We start from the raw sequence: 23,463 nt of genomic DNA on the forward strand, positions 1-23,463 counted from the left end.
TTTTCAAATTTCGTCCGCTACGAAACACGTGGATTTTAAATAAATACACTTCTAAAACAATAATACTATAAACTGATTATGCCACATTAAAATATAAACTTCTTAACTGCTTCAAACTGTTCAACTCATTATCAAGAGATCGACTTCAATATCTCGTTTTTTTTATTTTTCAAATAAATTTATCTCGTCCACCCAAGGAAAAAATGATGAGAAGCCAAGAGTAAATAGATGATTGGCGGAGAGTGTAAGGGGTGAGTTAATGCTGAAGTCAGAGAATGCTGCTGGACAGTCGAAAAAAATGGAAAAAGGAGAACGGGTTATTTTGGAGCGAAGTGAATGGAAGTAGAACGTATGCGGAAACGAAGAATTATAGCGCACGTAATGATAACAGCTGACATCCGTTGAAAGGCAGTGGAATTACACGACTTTCAAGTAAACATACCCTAACCAGTTGAAAAATTTTAATTAAAATGGTTTATTTCCTCTCTTTCAGGTATTTTATCCCTTCGAATGAACCGAAGGGAAAAAATCGGTACAAGGGTCATAACTAGGGGGGGGGGGGAGCCAAGTTTTGACATTTTAGCATGAAAAAGGAGAATGAAACAACATTTTAAGAAAATTTTAATAGCGCTATATTAGTTTATGAAATTATTTCCTTGAAAAAATAGTTTTATTTTAGTTACATATCTTATACTTATACATATCATTTTTCGTGGGTTTAAAGAAAATTTGTTGAATACTTTCGTTTCAATTCAGCACTGATTCTGCTTAAAGACTTTTGCGATTTTTGCTTCTAGGGGCTTTGCAGTTGCCCCCACTGCCCCTCGCTGGGTACGCCTATGAACCGGTACAGTTTGAAATAAAGTTACGAGGAATCAGGAGCAAAACCACCGCGCGCCAAGGCAAACGGCCCCCACGCTGATGATATATTTTTATATACACGACTTAATTTTCCTTCGTTTAAATATCCAGCCAAGCGACAGGTGCAAGAAAATATGCACGAGTCTGCGAAATACGCGCTACGTTTTCAACACATAGATGCAGCAGATATTTCAACCGTCTTCTCCTCGGTAGACTTAGTGCGATTGATACATAGGGGTAACCAGATTCGCCATCAAGTTTTTCCGCAGTTCCTACCTATGTGTGAAATTAAACCCAGTTTATCCTGGTTTAACCATGGCATAGAAACTCGGTTTGCACTCTAAGGGTCAATTAAATTCAACCGCCAAGTGATTTGAAATGAAAGTAAAATTCCATGAGAAATATACGCACGTACGTTATCACAGGGATGTAGTAGATACCTGAATAGACAGATTTCTGCCTAAGGACCCAGTGATTGGCGTATTCCTTTTCCTCTTACATTATTTTTCGAGGTCCTCCTCTTCCGTTCTTGCCAATGCTCCGATTTCTGCCATGGGACAGGGTAATTGAGTAAGAGTGCCTGAACCCCGCCATCAAGTTTCAACCCGGGGCCCTGAAGTTCACGGTTACGGCCCTGCGTGGAATAAAACCAAGTTTATTTAAGTTTACCCTTGCCTTTATCCCGCAAGGTAAACTCGCCGGGCAATGGATTAAGGCAAGCTATAAAACCCGGAGGGGCATTAAAAACGGGACGCGGGCACCAATTCAGTTCCCTGGGGGGCAGCCAGACCACTCCTCGCCCAGACATCTCGATTCTTTTCCCTCGGCTGATGCCAACGGCATAAAAAGACGCCGAGAAAAAGGGAAAGAGAGAGTGAAACGCTTCGCAGAGTACAGCAGGTGCTCCGACTCGCTTTATCTCGCTCGACCCAACTATGTACGCATATTTTTTTTTTGCTCCGGCATATGCATAAATAAAAAAAAATAAGGAAAAAAGAGGGGGAAAGCCTGCATGTGCAATTAGGTTTCAGGCTGTGGCCATTGTGAGTGAGTATGCCTGCGTGGGAAGGAAGGTGCGTGGGGACGGGGGTGAATGCCTCCTCCTCCATTCTTCTTCTCCACAAGGAGCAACAAACAAACACACAAAACAGTCGCCCCCGCGATTAGTACGTCTGAATCGGCGGGTGTTGGGAAAGGATTTCACGAATTTCGACTCGCAAACCAACAATATCACGCGATTCTCCGCGGACGTGCAGCGCGGAATTTTTGCATTCCACCTGCCGCTGTCTTCCCAAAGGCGTGCTGAGTGGGTAGGGCATATTCATACCATGAAAATCTCTCACAGGTCCACTTTTTTTCATTCGTTAACTTTCGGTAGCAGAAACACACAAGATTATAAATGACCAAATAATCTTGATATCCTATAAAAAAAAACTGAACTCCTCTTTTTACATAAAACATAAATATAAGGGAATGAGCTTTAAGGCTGATGAAAGAGTACAAATAAGTTACACTCCAAAACAACCGTAAACAAAAATTTTGCAAACGGCAGTTTTGGAGTTGTATCTTTTCTAATCTCTCTTTTTCCAATCGGCAGAACATTCCATTTTTTATTCTCTGATTATCAATTGCAAAAGCAGATAAATTTGTCAAAAAAAATAGTTTCTAACCCCCTCACAATTAAATGGTAAGCTCTCCTCCACGGCTTCGTGGAATCTACGTAGTAAAATGAAAATCTATGATGGATACCAATAACTATTTATGAGACGGCTTCTCTCCCGCACGATCGCTATACGTATTTCGTCACGAATAACTAGTTTACTTATTAACTTACGGTATCATTTCGTAATTTTCAAATAATGTTTCACCGGTGTAGTTAAACGACAAAAGTGAGTTAGAGGATATGAAAATAATTATGTCCAAGAAAAGCGAGACTTCTAAGAGGAAAAATTGACCCTAAGCTCCTTTTATTTTTCCCCGTAAAACAAACAAACAAACACAAACAAGCGAGCATGAGCTGAGCTGCGGAAGCAGACTCTCGATTGTTAAGGTCTTCGGGGCCATTAAGCCGATTAGCCGCACTCAGAACAAGCGCGAAGATCAGTGTCACACGTCGCCGGGATAAGAGCATTTGGAGGATGCGAAGCACCTCAAGTAAGGTCTCCATTTACGATGTTTATTTTCGAACGAAGCGAAAAACCTCCCTCTTCCGGCATGCAGGAAAGAGAACAGATAAAACACGAAGAAGAGGGAGAGTTGGAGGGATTGGAGCGGAAGTACGAAGACGATCTTGATCAAATGTGCGTTTGTTGATCCAGCAAATTCGAAGATTGACCAGATACACAAGGACAAAAATTAAAACTTATACGGATGGATACAACATTGATCCGAAAAAATTTTGTGATTTGTAATTTTATTCCAGTTTAGACTAATGGTAATATAGTACACACATTAAAATCATGCTATTTTTGTACTCATTAAATTATACGAATTTTACTTCCTAATGCGCATTATTACGTCTCTATACAAGGTGAATATACTCGGCGAATGAAATCATTTGCCCAGTATGACAGAAAAATTCGCGAATGAGCCGTCATGCGCATGATCACTCAGTGAAAATTAGGACATATTCTATTTTGCTCGCATAATCCTGTGCATGATCACGTGATAATTCAGCATGATCATTCACCGTGTATAGCGGCCTTTAAGCATGCATTTCACCGAGCTAATGCCCAAATGAGATTTATATAAACTATTTCGGGCTAAACAGCGTTCTTCATTCAGAGTCATTAAATCTGAACCGCATTCACAATTAAATTCATGAATGCATACCGTGAGAGGGAAAATTAAATCGCCAGGTAATAAATATTTTCAAAAATTAACCAATCAATCACAAATGAAAAAAGAAACATTGCAAAAGTACTTGCTCTCTGGAAAAAAAATACTTTTTGACGTAACGTCATATTCAGGGGAGAGAGAGAGAGAAAGAGAAATGTGGGTAGCATTCATAGCTGAGTAAAAAAAACCAATACGTACGATAAGTAAAAAAAAGAACGACATAAGAAGATCAGAGAATATTTTGCATTAAATCCGTGGAGTAAATTCGAATTGGATGGAATGAAGCGAAAAAAAAGTAGTTGAAACTCATCAGTGACTGATATTGACACAAATTCAAATTATATAAAGGCCTTTTTACACGATACATTAGCACGTACGAGTTAATGTCTGTTTGCATGAATGATTTTTGTGGACCGGAACGGAACATGTACGAGTTCACGAACCAAATTAGAACAGGTTCTATTTTCTGTACATGCATTCGCACAAGTTGGGTGGTTACACGGTGCATTTTGGCGTTCATTCTCGCGTTCATACATTTACACATTAACCCGTGCGTGTTAATGTACCGTCTATACAGGTCTTAAGAGAATCTCTAACAGCCTTCGTATTTCTTCAGATTCGCACACGTCACCAGCTGATATGCAGCCGTTCAAATCCCCGACAAAATGACTTCATATACAGCAGCAAAAGGTATCGCTTTTTTTGTGAAAACGAATTACCAAAGACATGTTATTTTTATTCCTCTGACTGCCAGCCATTTTAAGAACTATCTCCTTCATTTTAAGGCATCCCTTAAAAAACTGCAATCTTTTACCCAAGACGAATCGTATATGATCATTGCGTTTTCCGAAATCTCGCCTGTTTTTTTGTCCATTTGCGGCCAAATAGGCTCCGCTTAAAAAACTGAAAGATTAAATATTACACGAGATAGAGAAATTTCGACCACCCAGTGTTTTATAAATATAAAATGATGGATAACACGAATACATGATGACTGTCATACATTACCTTATGAAATGCAAAATTCTCCTTCCACTAAAATTTTACGTCACAGTTTCATTTAGATCAGCAACAAAACTGTGGCTCTAGATATCTATACGAGAAACCAAATTATCCATGGGAAAATTTGTACCCTTCTACGTTTTGAACTAGGGTTGCAAGTAACAATGAATAAACATGAAAGTTGTTTCAGAAGGAATTCAGAAGACTTGACAAGGGTCCACAAAAAACTAATAGCTCAATGACAAAACAAAATGACAATGAAAAAATAGCTTTATTTCATTCGACTATTGCCAAGGCCTATGGACAATGGAAGGCAATGGACAATGGTTGAAAAATCGAAAGTTAGGCCGGTGAGTTATGTTCTTGTGTGGAACCCAGCCAATTCTTCAAACTTTCTTTAAAAACGCGGCTCAGTCGACTGAAGCATGAAAATATAATACGAAAATAATTTCAAATTCCATGCGCGAAAAGAATATTTATATTGTCCTTGGTAAATATTCTTTTGTTTTGTTTAAGATTGACGTGGACGGCAAAAACGTAAAGGAAGGCTTAGGGTGAAATATATTCCCGATTTGCAGAATATCCAGCCAAAAAAAAATACTTCGTATGTAAAAGCACGGCATGATTTATGAAAAATACCTTTGTTTACATATATACACGGTTGAAGTAATTTACGAAGTACCGACTTCATGAAAATAATCTCCCAATCCTGGAAAAAAAAATAAAATAAACGCAGTACCTTGGAAAAATAAACAAAAAAGTTGGCAATAATTGCATTTCACTTTTTTCAAGACCTACATTCAGAGATATCAATTAAATATAAAATATAGAGGCCAGGAAAAGAAAAAAATATGAAAATTCTTCAGGAGAATCTGTATTTAGCGAGTCGACATTCCGCCAGCAGTCCAAGTGTCTCCTTTCACCCTCAACCACTTTACCACTCCCCCTCCCTTACACAATTAACTATAACATTTTCAGTAATGGCTAATTTATATTTAGCCCTTAATAGAACTAATAGATAAATTCATTTTACTACAGTAAGAGTCAACCTACATCTGGAGTATGCTCCTATACGGAAGTGAGGCATGGACAATGACCGCAGCGGAGAAAGCAAGGATAGAGGCCTTTGAAATGTGGTGCTACAGAAGAATGATGAAAATCAAATGGATCGACCGAGTTAGTAACGAGGAAGTCCTAAGAAGGGTAGGAGAGAAGAGAAGTATCATGAAAACCTTAATCAGAAGACGGAACAACCTTATAGGCCACATCTTGAGACATGATGGCCTGATGAAGACAATCGTCGAAGGACAAGTGGAAGGCAAGAATGGAAAAGGAAGACCTCGAACCAAATATATGGAACAAGTAAAAAGAGATGAGAAAGAGAAGAAATACGTAGGTGTGAAACGATTAGCTGATATGAGAACTGAGTGGAGAGCTGCGTCAAACCAATCCTAGGATTATTGACCAGTGATGATGACAGTAGGAGTCAACAAAGCATGGGCTGCCACCGTTACATCAATTTCTCATTGACTGATCTGAATCACTTTACGAGAAGGAATGGAAATAACCGTGATCAAACCCAAAAGAAATTTACCCCATAAATATGAAAAAAAGATGTGGTCAATCGCACTAATAGATAAATTAATTTTGTTACATTAGAGGTCCACAAAGTATGGGCTCCCACCATTACATCAATTTCTCGATGGCTGAACTCAATCAGATCACGAGAAGGATTCGAAATAACCGTGCTCAAACCCGTAAGAACCTTACCACGTAAATATGGAAAAAAATAAGAGGTCAATATTAGCAATAGATTAATTCATTTTACTAAAGTGGAAGTCTACGAAGCATAGGCTGCCACCATTACGTCACTCTCCCGATGGCTTAACTCAATTACCTTACGAGAAGGGAGGGAAAATAACTAGTGCTTTGAGTGGGCATAATACACTGTCGGACAAGCCCTTACATCAAGAGGCAACACTCTCAGCCCACAGCGAGGGTTCATAGCGGGACCTTGTATCCAGCCGCAGCAGTAAACCACAACGGATGGAGTAAGTGTCGGAGATGGTCGACGGGGTGAGAGTATTATTATAATGGAGAGAAGCGAAATGGAACGACTATAGCGATGGGAAAGTGGATCTGTGGGAGCCAGAAGGGCGAGAAAGAATGTTGCGGTGTGGCCCCAGCGCACAGTGGGCTGAAATCGAAAAAAGCTGGCCAAAATTCACTGCAGCCTTAAGTATTGCTAAATGAATGAAACTTTTTGCGAATTGGGTATTGTATAGACACAATGAATCTTATTTACGAGGATTTAGTCCATAACAGTGTTTATGAGGGCAATAAAATTTAAAAAATAGGGGAAAGTTATGCGGGAACCATAGTTACCAGGGGCAAGTCAAAATTATGATTTGGGAATATCAAGGGAAATTCAGAATTTCTTCCATATTCAACTATGTTTAAGCTACTTAGTAGGTTCTCATAAGGTATATGACGATTGAAAATTGATATTGAGTCTTTTAAACCTGAAATTTTGGTCATTGAAGAGTCATAATAAAAATGAATACCATTGACAAATATTTTTATTGCAAATTTCTCAAAACAAAGGTGTACCACATTAAATTCTATTCTAAGTTAGAGGATAAAGACTCCTCATATTCTAAAATATTTTCGCTCGTCACCAGAAGATTTTTCACCTCCTCTGGTAAATTTTTTACTTTACGGGGAACACCCGCAGAACAAGAAGTGGAAGGATCCGACGTAATCAGAAGCTTAAGGAATAGGTGATAGTTTGTGGCAATTCTAGAAATTTTCATGGTGTGTTTTTCGCGAATTCCATGGAAGTTGCTACACTTAATTCCTCCAGTGAAGTAGGACTTCGCAGTTATATTTTTTTCTTCGTTTAGACCTCTCACTTGCACTGTCGAAATGCAGTGACGGTATTCCATGAGGAGAGCTCTCAGTTAAGCCTAAAACAATGGCAAATTACAATTCATGGACTATGGCAACAACGAATGAAATACTCGCGCAGTTGTATATGCGTGTAGTACATATTATCATTTATCCGTAAACATTGGCATACACCCGAAGGATACGAAAATAGGAGATATTTTAGCACAGCGTCAGGAAGTGTCATTGGCTGTTTTAACCAAATATGATTCAACTTCAGACATCTACTGTTAACTCTGGTGAACGCATCTCACTTTAGAAAATTGATGAAAAATACTTTTTGACTGAAGGTCGCAAGCAAAGTTTTTAATTTCTCATCTCCTCCCAAAAATAGGTTTTAGTATAAAAAACTCCAGTAGGTACTAACAATTTCTTCTGCTTGACGGTCCCCCTTCTATTTGCTAATATAACACTATACAGATCTTGGCGAGTCACTAATGCTGTATCCATAACTGGGCAAATTAACTGTGAACGTCCTTCGGCACAAACTTCAGCAAGGAATACTGAAGGGAGACTGATACTGAGCACTCGGCTAGAAATGAGCGTGCCAATCGCATAGACGGCATATTTTGGGACCTACTAAACGGATGGTAAAAACCTAATTTGTAGAATGGAAACACTTGCACGTGTTCATAGTAAGAGAACAAATCTGGGTGCATTGGGGTAGCCGCCGAGGACAAACGGCTTGGAGAGCGCGCGAACCGTTAGGTTTTTACCATCCGCACGCGGTTCCCGCGGAAAGACCCAGGGATATAATCGTCAGAAGAGGGTACAAACCATAAATAACAGCAAATAAGAAGTAGTTGAGTACAATGCACTCACAATTAAGGGAAAATCCAGTCTCTCAAAAGGACTACGACGCATGTAATCCTAAGTTCCCGAGTGCCTACTCCGTGTATTGCGGGTCACGGGGAGCGACAACCGCCCGACATCATTTTGCTTTACCACAAAAAAATCGGAGGGAAGCAAGTTGGAGCAAGATTTTTCTTTTCCGTCTAATAATATAGACTTCAGTCTAACACCTGGTGTAAATATCTTAGGAGCGGCAAGCGGCGGTAACTACTTTTATCCTAGCATTAGGTAAAAAATTAACGAAAAACAGTGATATTTTTAGCAATTCATAAAGTTAATAAATAACAATTGACTAAAACAAAAGTTCGGTCTTAATTAACTAAAAGAGTGGTACAATCAATAAATATTCTCAAAAATTCCGAATTATTAACGTTATTCCATTGCATGGGGAACAAACGTTGAACTTTTACGTATAAATCGCGCACTCATAATTTCATAGATTTTTATTGATTTTTGGCAGGCTATAAAAATTAAACAAAAAATTTTGGCAAAAAATTAAATTCAGTTTTACATGCCAAGGACCTTCTAAAATGATAATCTACCATTCCCGGTTCGAAATGAAAAAGTCGATATTTTGATTTTTGGCCAGCTTTTTTCGATTTCAGCCCACTGTGCAGCGTGCGGGGTAGGCCACGGTTTCCCTCCAACAAAGAAAATACGCGCTCGAAGGAAAACAAAAGAGCAGCACTATACGAAAAAAAAAATTTATGGGAGATGCGCGAATTATGGTTTTCCTTATCTCCTCAGATGGAATCGAATTCCTCAGATATTTTCCGAATCTAATAGAAACTGAATTATCCACGCCTGTGAACAGGCTAACAATAAGGCTTACCATAGGTACCGGCACCGGTATGCGGTTCAACGAACATTAAAAGAAATGAGGAGTGAAATGAATATCTCACGAAAATTCCAGCGATAGATTATAAAATTTCATCATCGAGAAATGTTGAAAAAATTTCGTTGTGATACATCGCTAATAATTCCAATAAATTACCTATTGACATTTTTAAGTTACAACATTTATTGAAGATACAATGAATTGAAATCGATCGATTCGACTTTCACTAGGTGAAAATTCGTGCTCATTTTTTTATTTATTTTTTTTTTATTTATTTCCATCGCCCCGAAAACAGCTCACATGGCCTTTTACATCGGAGGGTATAACATGAAACAACAACTATCACACACAACCATGCCCTGGTTAGGGGCAACCTACCCAGGCGGGACTCGAACCCGCGACCTTCCGTTTGGTAGGCGAGGACTTTACCCCGCCGCCACCGAGGCCGGCATGCCGGCCGGCCGGCCGGCAATGGAAGACGCTGTAAATTATCACAGATTTTTTAAAATTTTTACTACAGTATTTACTTACATATTATATTTTAGTATAAATTTAGAAAGATTGCATAAAGATTTGGTACTTTCCCCGCGAATAGTCTGCGTGAAGAGTTATTGGGACTGTCACTGGGTCAGGAACTGCATTACTGCTAATGGTATTTACTGCAACTATTACTTTATGCAGGAAGGACACATACGAGGTGTACTACGAACATTTTGATAAAACTGGCTAGGAACTTTTTTGTCAGGGATTCCATCCATGTTTTGGTTTGGATAGCCGAAGGTACAGCTCATCCCAAGTTAAGCCACGGACGAGTGAAAGTCACACATACAGTGCTGGAACATTCCCTTTCTCTAACTCAAATCACACTGCCAGGATTTTAGTTTGGGGTGCCCGATGGCTTTAATGTGGAACTGAACCAGGGATTCTTATAAATAAGAAATAATAATAATCCAGAGTATTTACATACTCTTTTAAACTGTACATAAAAAACAGAATTATGTTAAGACAAAATAACTGAAGTAAGGCGCGCAATAATAACATAATGCTTGCGCCATCTCAAATTTTAAATTCCCGGCTTAAGCTAAGTTTTCGAAATTAACCTACCAAAAAAATTCTTTTTATTTTCGTAATCATGGTACTGTCGCTATTTTTCAGGAGAAAGAGCGATCAATTGTCTTTTATTCTTGGTTTCCGAATTTTTTTAGAACCCAAAGGCAATAAACTTCGGCACGCAAACAAATTTTTCGGTACAGTCCATTCATCAATCGATTTTTTGATCGGTTGGCCATTCATATTTCTCTCTATTATATTTATTTCACTGTCATTCGTACGAATCATATTGGAAATCGAATGCAATTTATCAAATGTAATTTTAAATAAACCCGAGCTGAACACCCAATGGATTTCTTTCTACATCTGACCCAATACATTTCCATAAATATTATTCAAATTATGGAATCCAACTTTATGAAATATTTTCTAAATCTACGACTTTTGTATCCCAATGCCAAACATGGTAAAACGTAAATATGATTAACATTCAAATAAAAATCTTAGGAACAGAATCTGTTAGAATTTTACGTAAAAGAGAAGAAACACGTTGCTATGAAAAGGGCAGCGGATAGGAGAAAGAAATGGAGAGCTCCGTCAAGCCAATCTTAGGATTGTTGACTATAACGATGGTGATGACCGAGTTTATTGCCTTCGGGTACTAAACCACTTTTCGGAAACCAAAAAAAAATACAATTAGTCGCTCTTTCTTCCAAAAAAATACCTATAACACCATGATTAGGAAAATAAACAGAATTTTTAGGTCAGAGAAATAAGTAGGCGATTATAATCTGAAATTTTATAATACGGTAGATAAGGATTCGGAAAAGCAATCGTGAAATTACATAAAATGTGAGAAATATAGGGTTCATCACACCAAGATAGCTTAAAGACACACTTCGCACGACAAATTGACGGCCGACTACTTCAATCTTGTTTTCATCCTCAGATAGAGCGAAACCCGACTATCATGCCACTAAATACGATCAAAATTCACGAGGAAGAAAATGATAAAGCCCAAGTTTTTTCTCCGACCCCAACCCTAAACCTGCTGCTGGTGTCACTTTCAGCCAAAGGGCACTTCCACTTTGAAGTATGAGGCGTAAATTCGCATTTCTCGTCTAATTCAATGAAGTCTCTGAACATCTAAGCGAGCGAAAAACTCCGTTTGACGTCATTCGAAAGCGTCCTCAACAGCTACTAAGACCGTTCTCAGGACCATGACGCCTAGTTAACAATGACAAAACGAGATCCTATGCTTCTCCAGCGGCAATGACGACAGCAAATAAGTTTTCATTGCTCCAAAAGTACCTTCAGTACACGATTTTCATTTATAGGCACTGAAATCTAAACAAACATTGACATTGTTATTACCAATACCGTTTCAATACACAAGGAAACTTCCTCCATATCTCCCATAAAAGGAAATCAATTTGAAATTAAGAAGAAAGAGAACACAAATAAATACCTGGAGTATTGAAACCGTAAGCATTTTGTTAATGTCAGCGAGCATTATAACAGCATTGGAAACGTTAACACGTACCTACGTAGTATAAGTAGGTATATGTACCGTATAACACCTCGCGATCATAAACATTTAATCAGTTTTTCATTAGTTTTCTGAATTCGCATGTTTTAATGACTTAACGAGGTATACTCAGAGGAAATTCGGTAAAAATATTATTTTACTTAGCATACTTGTACTAATATGGGAAACTTTAACGGGGCGTAGAGCACAGTATAGGCTAGATTTTACTAGGTATATTCGGATAAGAGTTATTCTCAGGCGAAGTGAAAAAATCCTTCGTTTACCATCGTACTATCTCAGACATGATCAAGAGAAGAAAATAACGAAAATAGACTGCAAAACAGAGAGATTTAGAATGTCATTCTTTTCTCGTACTATCAGGAATATCAACTGTATGTTCATTAATGAAATTAATGGCGTCACTCGCCAGAAAGACACATTGAATGTTTATCTTTTTTCATTGCTCTAACCTTGCATGGATTTACGATAGGAATTGCCAACCGTTGGCCAGTTTTGCCTTTGCACGAATGTGCACTTATATTATGTTATTATGCGTAGTATTTTTATGACCATGTGATGAGCAAGTGGGGATTGTCTTGCATGCTGGATACTGGTGATCGTTCACCCCTGCCAAACACCCTAGAGGTGGCTCGCAGGGTATTATGCATATATTAATGTTATATCGGCCTATACGTGGCGGCGGCGGGCCTACATCGGCCTGGGTGCCGGTGGGGTAAAGTCGTCACCTGCCAGACTGAAGGTCGCGGGTTCGAGTCTCACCTGGGTAAGTTGCCCCTATCCAGGGCATGGTTATTCATTCACATATAATGTTAAATTTGTTGAACACCCTGATGTGAAATGCATGATATGTGCTGTATTCGGTGGTATGGGTATAAATAAAAAATAAATTAATATCATTTATTTGTTAACACCATAAATCTTTAGTACAACGCTGCATGCACTGTAAATATAAATACAAAGTACAAATATGAATGCTCTGCTTTGCAGTGGCGCAGCGAGGGGGGTTTTGGGGATAAACCCCCCCCCCACCAGAGCTCAGAGAAATATATTAGTTACATCTATTTTACTCATTTGGATTAATATTACTTAAAGAATAGTGTAAGGATTAATAAAATATCCCTCAGAAACCGTTCAAAAAGGTAAAAACCATTTTGAACCATTTATCTTAATTTTTTCTGGTAGAGGGCCCCCGCACCTTCCGCTTACCCTGGCGGGTATGCAATATCCCCAGTGTCCCCAGTATTAGTTGCACCTGAAACCCCCCTAGCCTAAATTCCTAGCTGAGCCCCTGCTGCTTTGAATATTGTTATCGAAAGTAATATTATAATAATAATTTATTACCCCTAATTTTTTTTATTTATACATCTTTATACAAAAAAAACAAGAGAAAGAGCTTTAGGTGGTCTCCAAGGTCATAGGACCATAATTGAGCCACCATTAAATAACAAAATGTATGCCAATAAGCATAAAATGCAGTAAATGATTCATGAATGTTTTAGATAAATAACATCAAAATAAATTTTCAACTATTTCTTGAGAGAAGAGCCAGTCTTTAGCAAGTCTTAGCATTACATTTGAGGTTTTATTTTTTTTTATTCTAGCGGGCAGTAATTTAAATATCTAGGGCCCCATATAAAGAAAACAGCGTTTATATAAAGTTAACTTGGGTCTGTTTGCTACTATAAATGACTCAGTCCTTAAATTATATTTATATTTGTCACATCCACTCGGCATATTTCCACTTCCGGCAAAAAACAATTTAAGCACTTTGAATAAATAAATATCTCCGTCAAAGAAGGCTGAACTTGCAGCAATTGTCTCCGCCGTTCCGACCATGCTCTTCCTCCAACCCCCAACTATCTCCCTGGAGAATGAATGATATAAAAACCGAAATGGACCCAAGAGAGATAATGTTGCACGGTCCTTGTCGCGAGACGAGAGATAAAAAGGCAGAAGACCGGCTGGAAGAGCGGTGGTATGAACATGTAGAGGGGGACAGGATGGGACGGAGAAATAAAATTGGGAGGTAGCGATGCAGATGGGGGGAGTGGGACGCTGAACAGAGTATATATAAAATGTCCGGGGTAGGGGGGGGGGGTTGAAGAGGGAGACGGAGAGAATAGAATAAGTGCGGCTAGATGGGGCTATCCCGCAATTGCCACAAGGACAGGATGACGCCAATTAAAGGGATTGGGTCGGAATAGGCTGGGCCCGAAGCGGGGGTGGGGGGGAAGGGTGTGCTCGCGGTCGCCATGGAGACGACAGAGGTGGTGGTGGGGGGAAGGAGGTTACGAGAGAGGTGAGGGATTATGTGATGGCCAAAGAAGGAGGGAGCCGAGTGCATAGGGTCGACAGCGAATAACCTCAACAGTAAGCCAACACAGCAGGTCCCACGGTCATCAAGATGTGACTGCGACAAGGGTTCGCGAAAACTTCATACGTCCCTACGACATGACGTGACGTCAGTCGCACGCGATACCCCTTGTGTTCTCCGAGTCCATCAAATAACAGATGAATAACACTGAGGAAAAAATATACGAACCGAGTAGAAAAATGTTGTTTAGCTCATTTCGATCACAAATGTCTATTCCCGTAATGCAATAAGAAGGTCCTTTTAAAACAATAGTTCGTGGAACAAATTTCTAATTTATCCTCCTAAATTCTACCAACATTTGATTCAGATAACAAGATTTTATCACGGGGAAATAGACAAGGAGTAAAATAACAAGTGAAGTAAATGGAAGTAAAACAGTGGCATCCATCAAACAAGGAAAGCGCATTATTTCCATGGAAAAATAAAATAGTTGACGATATAAAGAGGGATCAAAATTTTAAAGTTATAGCCCACTAGATTGCAAGTTTAAAAAAACTTGCGGGCATATTATTAAAAATTGTGGATTATGATTATCAGTAGGCTATAATACATCTAAAAGGATTTAAATGTACACCTGTCACTAAAATATACATCATCTACACTTCTTACGTCCCAAAGACGAGACGTCATTCGCAAGCGATACCCCTTGTTCTCTCCGATTCCATCCAATAAAAGATGAATAATACTTGAGTGAAAAATACATCCTCAGTCGTTGAGTCATTAGTTTTTTGTGAGCCGAAACTCAAGTAATATAGACACAATGATAACCTCTTGTGTCATGAAAATAACTTACACGTTTCCAAGTACCTAACATAAAAGTATCCAATTCTAAAGTTTGTATTAAGCCGTATCACAACTCATTATATCCCGTTTCTTAAGCCTGCTCTCTTCCACCTCTCTGAGCATTAAAGGAAAACGGATATAATGGCAAAGATATTGGAATTGAAATGCGTGATTATAAGAAACTCGAACGAAAAAAATGACATAATGTTCAATACTTTCGGGCAAGTTAAAATAGCCATGGATTTGATGAAAACAAAATATTTTCCATTCATCTGAAAAATAACCCCAATTGTAAGTTTCGAACATAGGATAATCCTCAAAGCAAATGAAAAATAAGAAAAATATTCTATTTTTTATGGGCCTACGGAATGATACTTACCCCGTATAAAGTGACTTTGAGCCAATCTCCGACTCACCTTTTAAATCACTACGTCCTCCATGATATAAACTACAAACGGTAATTTCTATACTTTCATAAAAAACTCCACTACCAAACATGTTTTCGACATTCTATGTAATTTTTTCAAGAGTTTTAGAATGTCGAAACCATGGTCGGTAGTGGAATTTTATATGAAAGTGTGGAAAGCCAAGCCTGAAACGATTTTATACGATCACGACGTCAATTGTTTAGGTGGAAAGGCCCTCCATACAATTAACTCACCTAAAACCCATGAGAGGTACCGAAAGCATAGAGAGAAAACTAAGACTGAACTACGATAAGCTAGCGACGATAAACACAAGCGACAGGAACTACGAGAGCGTGAATCTAGACGAGTGGGCGAAAGGATAACAAGGTTGAAAACCAGTCCTAGAAGATTGACATATGCGATGAAGACGACAAATGAGCAGTTCGGGATGGATGGAATTTTAATGAAAGCCGGATAGTAAGGATTGGAACATCTGTCACCAAAATCTCCAACTTGATAAGTCGTCTGACAGTCAAAAGAGTAGCATCTAAGAATAAAGATTTCACGCGGTAAAATTACAACGGGTACCTATACCAGGTCATTCAGAACGTAGCGGCTGAATCTGAGGCATCGATTTTTAATTGATCATCCAAAGGTAGGCACGATTTGCGATGATAATACAGCAATATGTGTATTCATTAAAACAGGTCAAGACTGAAAAATGGTAGAAAAGAATCTGGGAGGATACTCTAGAGTAAATATATAAAGGAGCGCTCTAGCTGGTAGCACAGTAACCAAATAATATTTTTCGTAATTAAAAGTGCTCGTTTGGCTTACGATGATTGATGAAATAATAGCAATAATAGGGATAATGGAATACTTATATTTCCACGAAATCCCACTTAAAACGGTACATGACACTGATCGATGATCTATTTCGATATTTAAAGGACCGTATATCAAATTATAGGCTAATTTTACTTAGTACATTCGGAGAAAAGTTTTTCTAAGATGATTTGAATATATCCTAGGTATACCGTCCTACTACGGCAGACGTGATCACGAGAAAAAAATAAAAGAAATAGACTTCAAAGCAAAGAGATCTAAAATGCCATTCTTCCCGCGCACTATTAAGGACAGAAACGGTGTCTCGATTAATAAAATCAATGGCGTCACTCGCTAGTAAGACTCATTGCATGCATTTATTTTTCCATTTCTTTCGTCAAGTTTTGCCTTAGCATGTTTGTGGGCTAATATTTCGTCAACATCTTTATGATCGCGTGGTGAGCATGTGAGGATCCTCTTGCATGCTGCACACCGGTGATAGGTCACCTCCTGCAAAACACCCTAGAGGTAGCTCGCAGGATACTATGTAGATATCGATTTTCGTCATGATTGACGAAGACAAAATCTGAACTTTGAACAAGCCTTTCCTGGACGCACTTGGGTTTGTCCCACCTTTTGAAAATCTCGTGCGAGTCCTTGACAAACGAAACTACGGAACACCCCACATTTTTTTCGAAAGAGATATAATGGTGAAGCCGAGCGATTGCAAGGAAACGAATTAAATAATATAAAAAAATCGGCGACGGCAGGTGAGGATGCGAAGGCTGAGCGGAAGGGGTGGTGTGAGACGCGGGGGAAAAACACAGCTCATCTTGAGGAGGAGGAGGCTCCGGTCATCCGTTCGATGGCCACGATAATGGCGGGCGAACGAAATCACACTTCGGGGGCGTATATTTAGGGGAGGCCCAGGGGGGGGGGGGGGGGGGGGGGGGGCGAGCATCGTTCCCCCAATACAAAGAGGAAAATAAAGAAAGATTTAAGCATTGTATTTCGAAATACGTTCTGACTACGCGCCTGAACTAGTTCGGACTAGTTCAGGCGCGAGGAGATGTTCCGGGCACACAGCGAGCTACATCTACGTAATACCCTGCGAGCCAGTGGCGCAGCGAGGGGGGGTTTTTGGGGGATAAACCCCCCCCCCCCCCCAGGAGCTCAGAGACATTTTTAAGTTTAATCCATTTTACTTAATTGGATTGATATTACTAATAGAATAGTGTTATGATTAATAAAATATCCCTCAGAAAGCCGTAAAACTCAACATTTTGAAATTTATCTTAAAATTCCGCAATTTACTAACCTCGCACCTACCGCTTATCCTGGTGGTTATTCCATACCCCCACACACCCCGGTATTAGATGCACCTTAATTCCTAGCTGCGCCCCTGCTGCGAGCCACCTCTAGGGTGTTTGGCAGGGGGTGACCAATCACCAGAGTATGAGACAATTCACAAAATATATACGTCACTGAGACATTCAATACTCACTTCTTTCCGGATTCCAGGAAGGAGTCCAGCTCGACGGACATTTTGCAGCAAAGGGCTTTCCCGCTGTGCGAAGATGAGCAGTTCGTGTTGACCATGTGGCCGCCTGGCGAGGAACACATGCGAAAAAAAGAAACAGATGAGAGAGGATTCGTTTAAGTTTGTCCTCTATTATGTGTTAGCACATCCCCATTGACCTCTGCCATGCCCTCATGAGAGTCAGTCGCGATGAGAGAAATTGCCATCCCCTTTCTCGGAACATTTACTGGAAAAATGAAAATTTTACCTCATTTTTTCGACTGAAAAAAAAAACATAAAAGGATCGTACGACACACACCAGTCCAATTTTGGAACAGGAATTAACAAGACAATACGATGCTTCCCTAAAATTTTCAAATACTCATGCACAAAAAAACTCCACTTAATTTAGGTTCATAACAGACGTTCTCAGACGCGATGAAAGATATTGTCATTACAATTCCGGAAAATTTGATGTAAAAATGAAAATATCCACTTTTTTCGGCAGAAAGAAAAACATTACGGGTCGTATGACATATGTAACGAGGAGGCATGAGAAAGCACGAGATAAATATTTTTATCCCATGAAAAATTAGCTGAATCGTACTTCACAAAGAATGAGAAAATAAAAGCAAAACGTAGCGTTTCTAACGCTGGCTCCACTGACCACAACAAATGCCAACTAAAGTACCGAAAATATCAACTAGAATGTAAAAAGAATGAATGATTAATGAAAAGACGTATGTTCATTGGAAAATAAATAAAAATGTTCCTTGAAAACATTTAAAGTTTCTCTTATTTCCAAAATAATGGAATTTTCTTCAATTTTCTAACAATCCAAATATTTCAAAGTATCAAAATTAGAACAGCCCTTCGCCTTGATTGAAAACTTTGCTTGTAACGTAGCTAAAATCGAAGTACAGATATAGTCATACGGTCCAAAGTTGGCGGATATTTCACACAACATCTCAACCAGCCCATCCACTAACTCCATCACAGGCGTTTGCAATAAATCGGCTTGGAGGCTCAATAGCTAGATAGCTAGTACCAAAAGATCTAATTTCTATGCTAAAGAAAACAATTGCATAAAAGGTTTGTTTTCGATGGTTACAAAATTTCAATCGTATTTTCTCTATCATTTACCGATAATAGACCGCACTTCGTTTAGAATGTGTTTCAAATATCCTGCCATCGCAGTAAGCTCATTTTACCCCCACCCCTTTTTGACCCTGTATTCTATATCGATATTCCAACCAGAGGCTAAGCGATAGGGAATTACAAAAACTTATGATGGTGAGCAATAAGGGCGCAGTCATTGAAGGGTATGGGAGAGAAATAACTCCCATAGTCTAAATCAGTCCTAATTAATTGGATTTCTTATTACAATTACATTTACGATAAATTAATAACAATTTATTTAATATGCTTTTAATATTACATCTTCCATAACTTTAGAATTCAGGGGGAATAACAGAAAAATACTCGCAATTGGTCTTCGTAAAAAACTCTCCTCTCCCCCCAAAGTGGGATTCTGGCTGCCGCAACGATGGGAGACTATCCAACTCTTTATCGACGACGCGTTCGAGAGGAATAAATTAACGTGGACGACCAGTTGTGTTCTCCAGAAAGAGGAAGGTGTGGAGAAACACCGAAAAGGGAGATAGGCGCAATCGTCGGGGGGCCTCGTTACACGAACGGGACCCTTCTGTTAGTTGAGCCACTTTCCCGCCACCGAGGGGATTTTTTTTTAATTTTGAGATTATAAAATGTTCTTGGATACATGTCAATATATAGATATCTTTACAGAACCTAAAACTAATCAGTTCAAGTCAAAGCCACTTTCTGAATATGCTTGCAACACAGCCAACATCCTCAAGAACACGACAGGGACTAAATAAATTAGGAGGAAAACTACATTTTGATTTTTTTAATGAAATGGCGCACATACAGCAATACTGGCAATTTAAAGTGCACTTAAAACAAATAAAAGTTAAACAAATGTGCTAATTACAATTTCAAATCAAACAAAAACAAAACAAAAAACCGATTACCATGGCCATAATTTCAGAATTTATCAAGTTATATAGTCATTATGCGTATAATGAGATGATGCCAGGTGAGTAAAATTTTTAATTGATAACGAAAACGGATCAACATCAGTAGGGAGAGAATTTATCAGAACAGAGAAAAGGGGGCATAAGAAATAAATAAAAGCAAATGGAAGAAAACGAATGTATAAGATATAGATTATTCCTACGCCAGGATATTACATTAGAAACATATCGTAAGAAAAACTTGCCGACAGCATCCTTAAATGCTATCCATAGCTATGTTCCAGGCTCCAAGCTAAACAGGACCGACAAAGTCATCTCATCCAATATAGACGGATGTTATTAAATTCGGTAAATAGCAACGTTCTTTCCACTTGTAATACAGTGCCAGGTATCTCACAATAATGATGTATTTTCATTCTATTAAACTCACAAATTAAAGTTAAAACCTCCATCGTAAAATATTGGGCAATGGACAATGTGAGTAATAGAATTCATACCAAACAGATAACACAATGCTTTTTCAATACCCATCAAATCAAACAGCTAGCATGAGATACAAGCTATTAGCTTCAAGACGTCATAAAAAGTTATTTTTACCATTATTAAAGGTTTATGATGCATATGAGGTCACAGGTAAAACATGTTGCCCTCATTTTTAATGATTTAATAATAGAGATTGATTAGATACTACATTTCAAGCTACGCGTTGATTGTTCGGCAGTCTCTTTCTAACTATTAACCTTTGTGTAACCCATGATACGCCAATATCATCAAGATCTCTTCACAACGGGGAAAGTAATAATTAAAAGCTCTCCAATACCCTTAATCCATCGAACATATTACATATTTCTTTCTCAATACCTTATAAATCCATTTCAAATGTAATATTTAGCGAGAGAAACGCCCCACTAACCACTTATTACTTCCATAATGCCACAATTGATCATTGAATATAAAAGCTGATTGCTGCCATTTGGCTGCAGGTAACAATGTCCATACGATTGTTGTGCACCCCCACATGGCCCTGCTTGTGATCTGTTATCAATATCATGACGGCTGTATGAGAAGCAGAGCCTTTTGGCCTTTTGGGGGGTAAGTCGAGAGTGGGGGGAGGTGCGATTAGGACACAATCTACGCAAGAGGAGGATGTGTCGCCAGTTCTCTCCAGAGAGAGTAGACGGCCGGGCCGGGTTTTCCGGCGTCTCGACGAGCTGGACTAATTAGAGGGGACTTGTATTTTACTTTCAATAAATAACCTCACTAGTATCCAGCGGGAATTTTATTCATTTTCCCCGATTCTCAACCACACCCGCGAGTCAGGAGGCAGCCACTCGACTCTTGCGACTCGCGATTGTCATTACGTCCTGGCGAAGGCGTCGGGATGCGACACGATTAATGGCTACCATCATACTTAAAGGCTTCATGATTGAAATGACACTATCACATTCCAACACAATGAACACGCTATTTTACTACGCCTAATTTCATTCATCTACCAGTGTACCTTCATTGAATATTATAATTTGGCTAACACTGAAAACCAAGACACAAGAGGTACACGGTTCAAGCCAGTTCACACGAAAATGAAAAGGAGACTTCGTTGCTTTCCACAGATTTATTTCGTCCGTACGACATGTTTCGAACCATAGAGGTCATTATCAAGTACAAAAATTTCGAATTTTAAGCTAACATATATACTCTTTGAAGGGGTTGGGGGGAAGAGTTGAAGAGTGGGTGTCAGGAGGGGGTGTCAGGAGTGGAAGGAGTGGAGCGGACCCACTCCTTCCACTCTTTCCCCCAACCCCTTCAAAGAGTATATATGTTAGCTTAAAATTCGAAATTTTTGTACTTGATAATGACCTCTATGGTTCGAAACATGTCGTACGGACGAAATAAATCTGTGGAAAGCATCGAAGTCTCCTTTTCATTTTCGTGTATTAATTTCCACATAGTTGAGCCAAATACAATTGAACGAACCAGTTCACACGTTAACGAGGATAGATTTACAAAAGCACTCACGTCTGGTACACACATTGCTGCATGATTGATGTAGTTTAAAAACATAATTCAAGAGGCAGTATGATAATATGTTCTTTTCATCCCCAAATCACTATGCTGACGCGTCCCACAGTTTCCTCTATAACTCTTTCAAAGAAGATGACAACGTGGAGTGCCAAGGGGTCCCCCAACACGAGATAAAAAAAGGCTGCACCTTGGAGTGGATGTCTAGACACTATCGTTGGCTACTGTGGCTTCCGAGGGTGCCCGCAGAAGGGCCCGAGGCCTGGAGCCATCAATTCAGTCGCTGAAGCGGTCCCCTCGAAGCTGACACCGGTCTGTTTTCCTAAGGTTTCACCCCAACCTCAACTCGATCACAGGGCGACCCGCACACAGCTGAGGTCTAAGGTCGTCAGATGCAGCTGTCCTCCCTGGACCACAGCCTCAAAAGTATTTTTCAAGGCCCACAGTATTTATCTTATCTAAATATTCCCTATACCTAAAACCATTACGAAAGGTTAAAAAAAACTAGGGTGGAAGATATCACATGTCAAATTGTTTCCACGAAAACGACACATGAAAAAAAGGTAGTAATTTTTTGTGGATAGGATAGGATATATTTATTTGAAAACGTGAAGAAATAAAATTTGAGAATAGTAAGATATTGGTCATAGTTATAATAATAATCTTTGGACACAGGTACCTGACTGCGTTCACATTCCTTAGCGACATTAATGCATTTACGGAGTTGTCAGAAGAATGTTATCTGAATTACAAACAGAATCGACGGGGAAATACCTATTATAAATATAGTTTAGATGGAGAAGTTTATAAAATAATAGGAAAATATCTTTTCATGGCGATTTTCGAGTCTGCAAGAAACCAAAGTATCAACCTGTCTTGTGATAAGTAGCTCTTTACTCATAAAATTTTGGTAGTCACATTCAACATTAACTTAACCTTAAGAATTTACTTAACCTGTAGAATTATAGCGAAAATTTGTAGCATATTCACTAGCCGCCTAAAGCGTACAAATGATTTCGATTAGTTATCCTGCAGCTGACTGCAGCAATTGACTGCAGCAACGTTTAACACGTTTTCGGAATATTGGTTTCAGGTATTCGGTCGGATCTGTTACATCTGCAAACGTTTCCACCACGTCACTCAAGTGCTGAGCGCACTTCTTGGCATTATTATAGGAATTTTATCGCTTAATGTTATCTGAAGTGACATCCAATAAACAGTTTGTCGTTCTATAAGGAAATAGCAGAAAAGGCTGCCAAGTGATACCATCACCGCTGTCGAAATAAAGTGCTCTCAAAACCCGTTTTTTATGATCAGAGGTCAAAATTAAAAAAAAAAACTTATTTCCATCCTCACGAGGCTTTGGCCTCTGCCTAGGTTGGCCGATCAGAATCAACCCTGATGAATTTTACGACACGTGGGCGTAGAAAAGTATTTTTCCCTTATGTGGATTGATACAAAAAAATAAGCGAGTCGTAAAATCGAGACGGGGTTAGCCAAACCTTCCCAACAGCTTGGCCGTACGAGACGCCAGGTGCATAAA

The 23,463-nt window shown here is 39.1% G+C and overlaps 1 protein-coding gene across 1 annotated transcript in view; it reads right to left on the minus strand.

Moving 5' to 3' along the window:
- Positions 1–23,463, minus strand: part of LOC124165063 (fringe glycosyltransferase) — a 131,793-nt gene that overhangs the window by 24,317 nt on the left and 84,013 nt on the right. Inside the window, exon 3 of the mRNA XM_046542308.1 lies at positions 17,830–17,932. Coding sequence (XP_046398264.1) covers positions 17,830–17,932 — 103 coding nt within the window. The remainder of the gene's footprint in view (positions 1–17,829; positions 17,933–23,463) is intronic.

This window comes from Ischnura elegans, chromosome 9 (genome assembly GCF_921293095.1).
Source record: "Ischnura elegans chromosome 9, ioIscEleg1.1, whole genome shotgun sequence".
In the NCBI taxonomy this organism is placed as follows: Eukaryota; Metazoa; Arthropoda; class Insecta; order Odonata; family Coenagrionidae; genus Ischnura; species Ischnura elegans.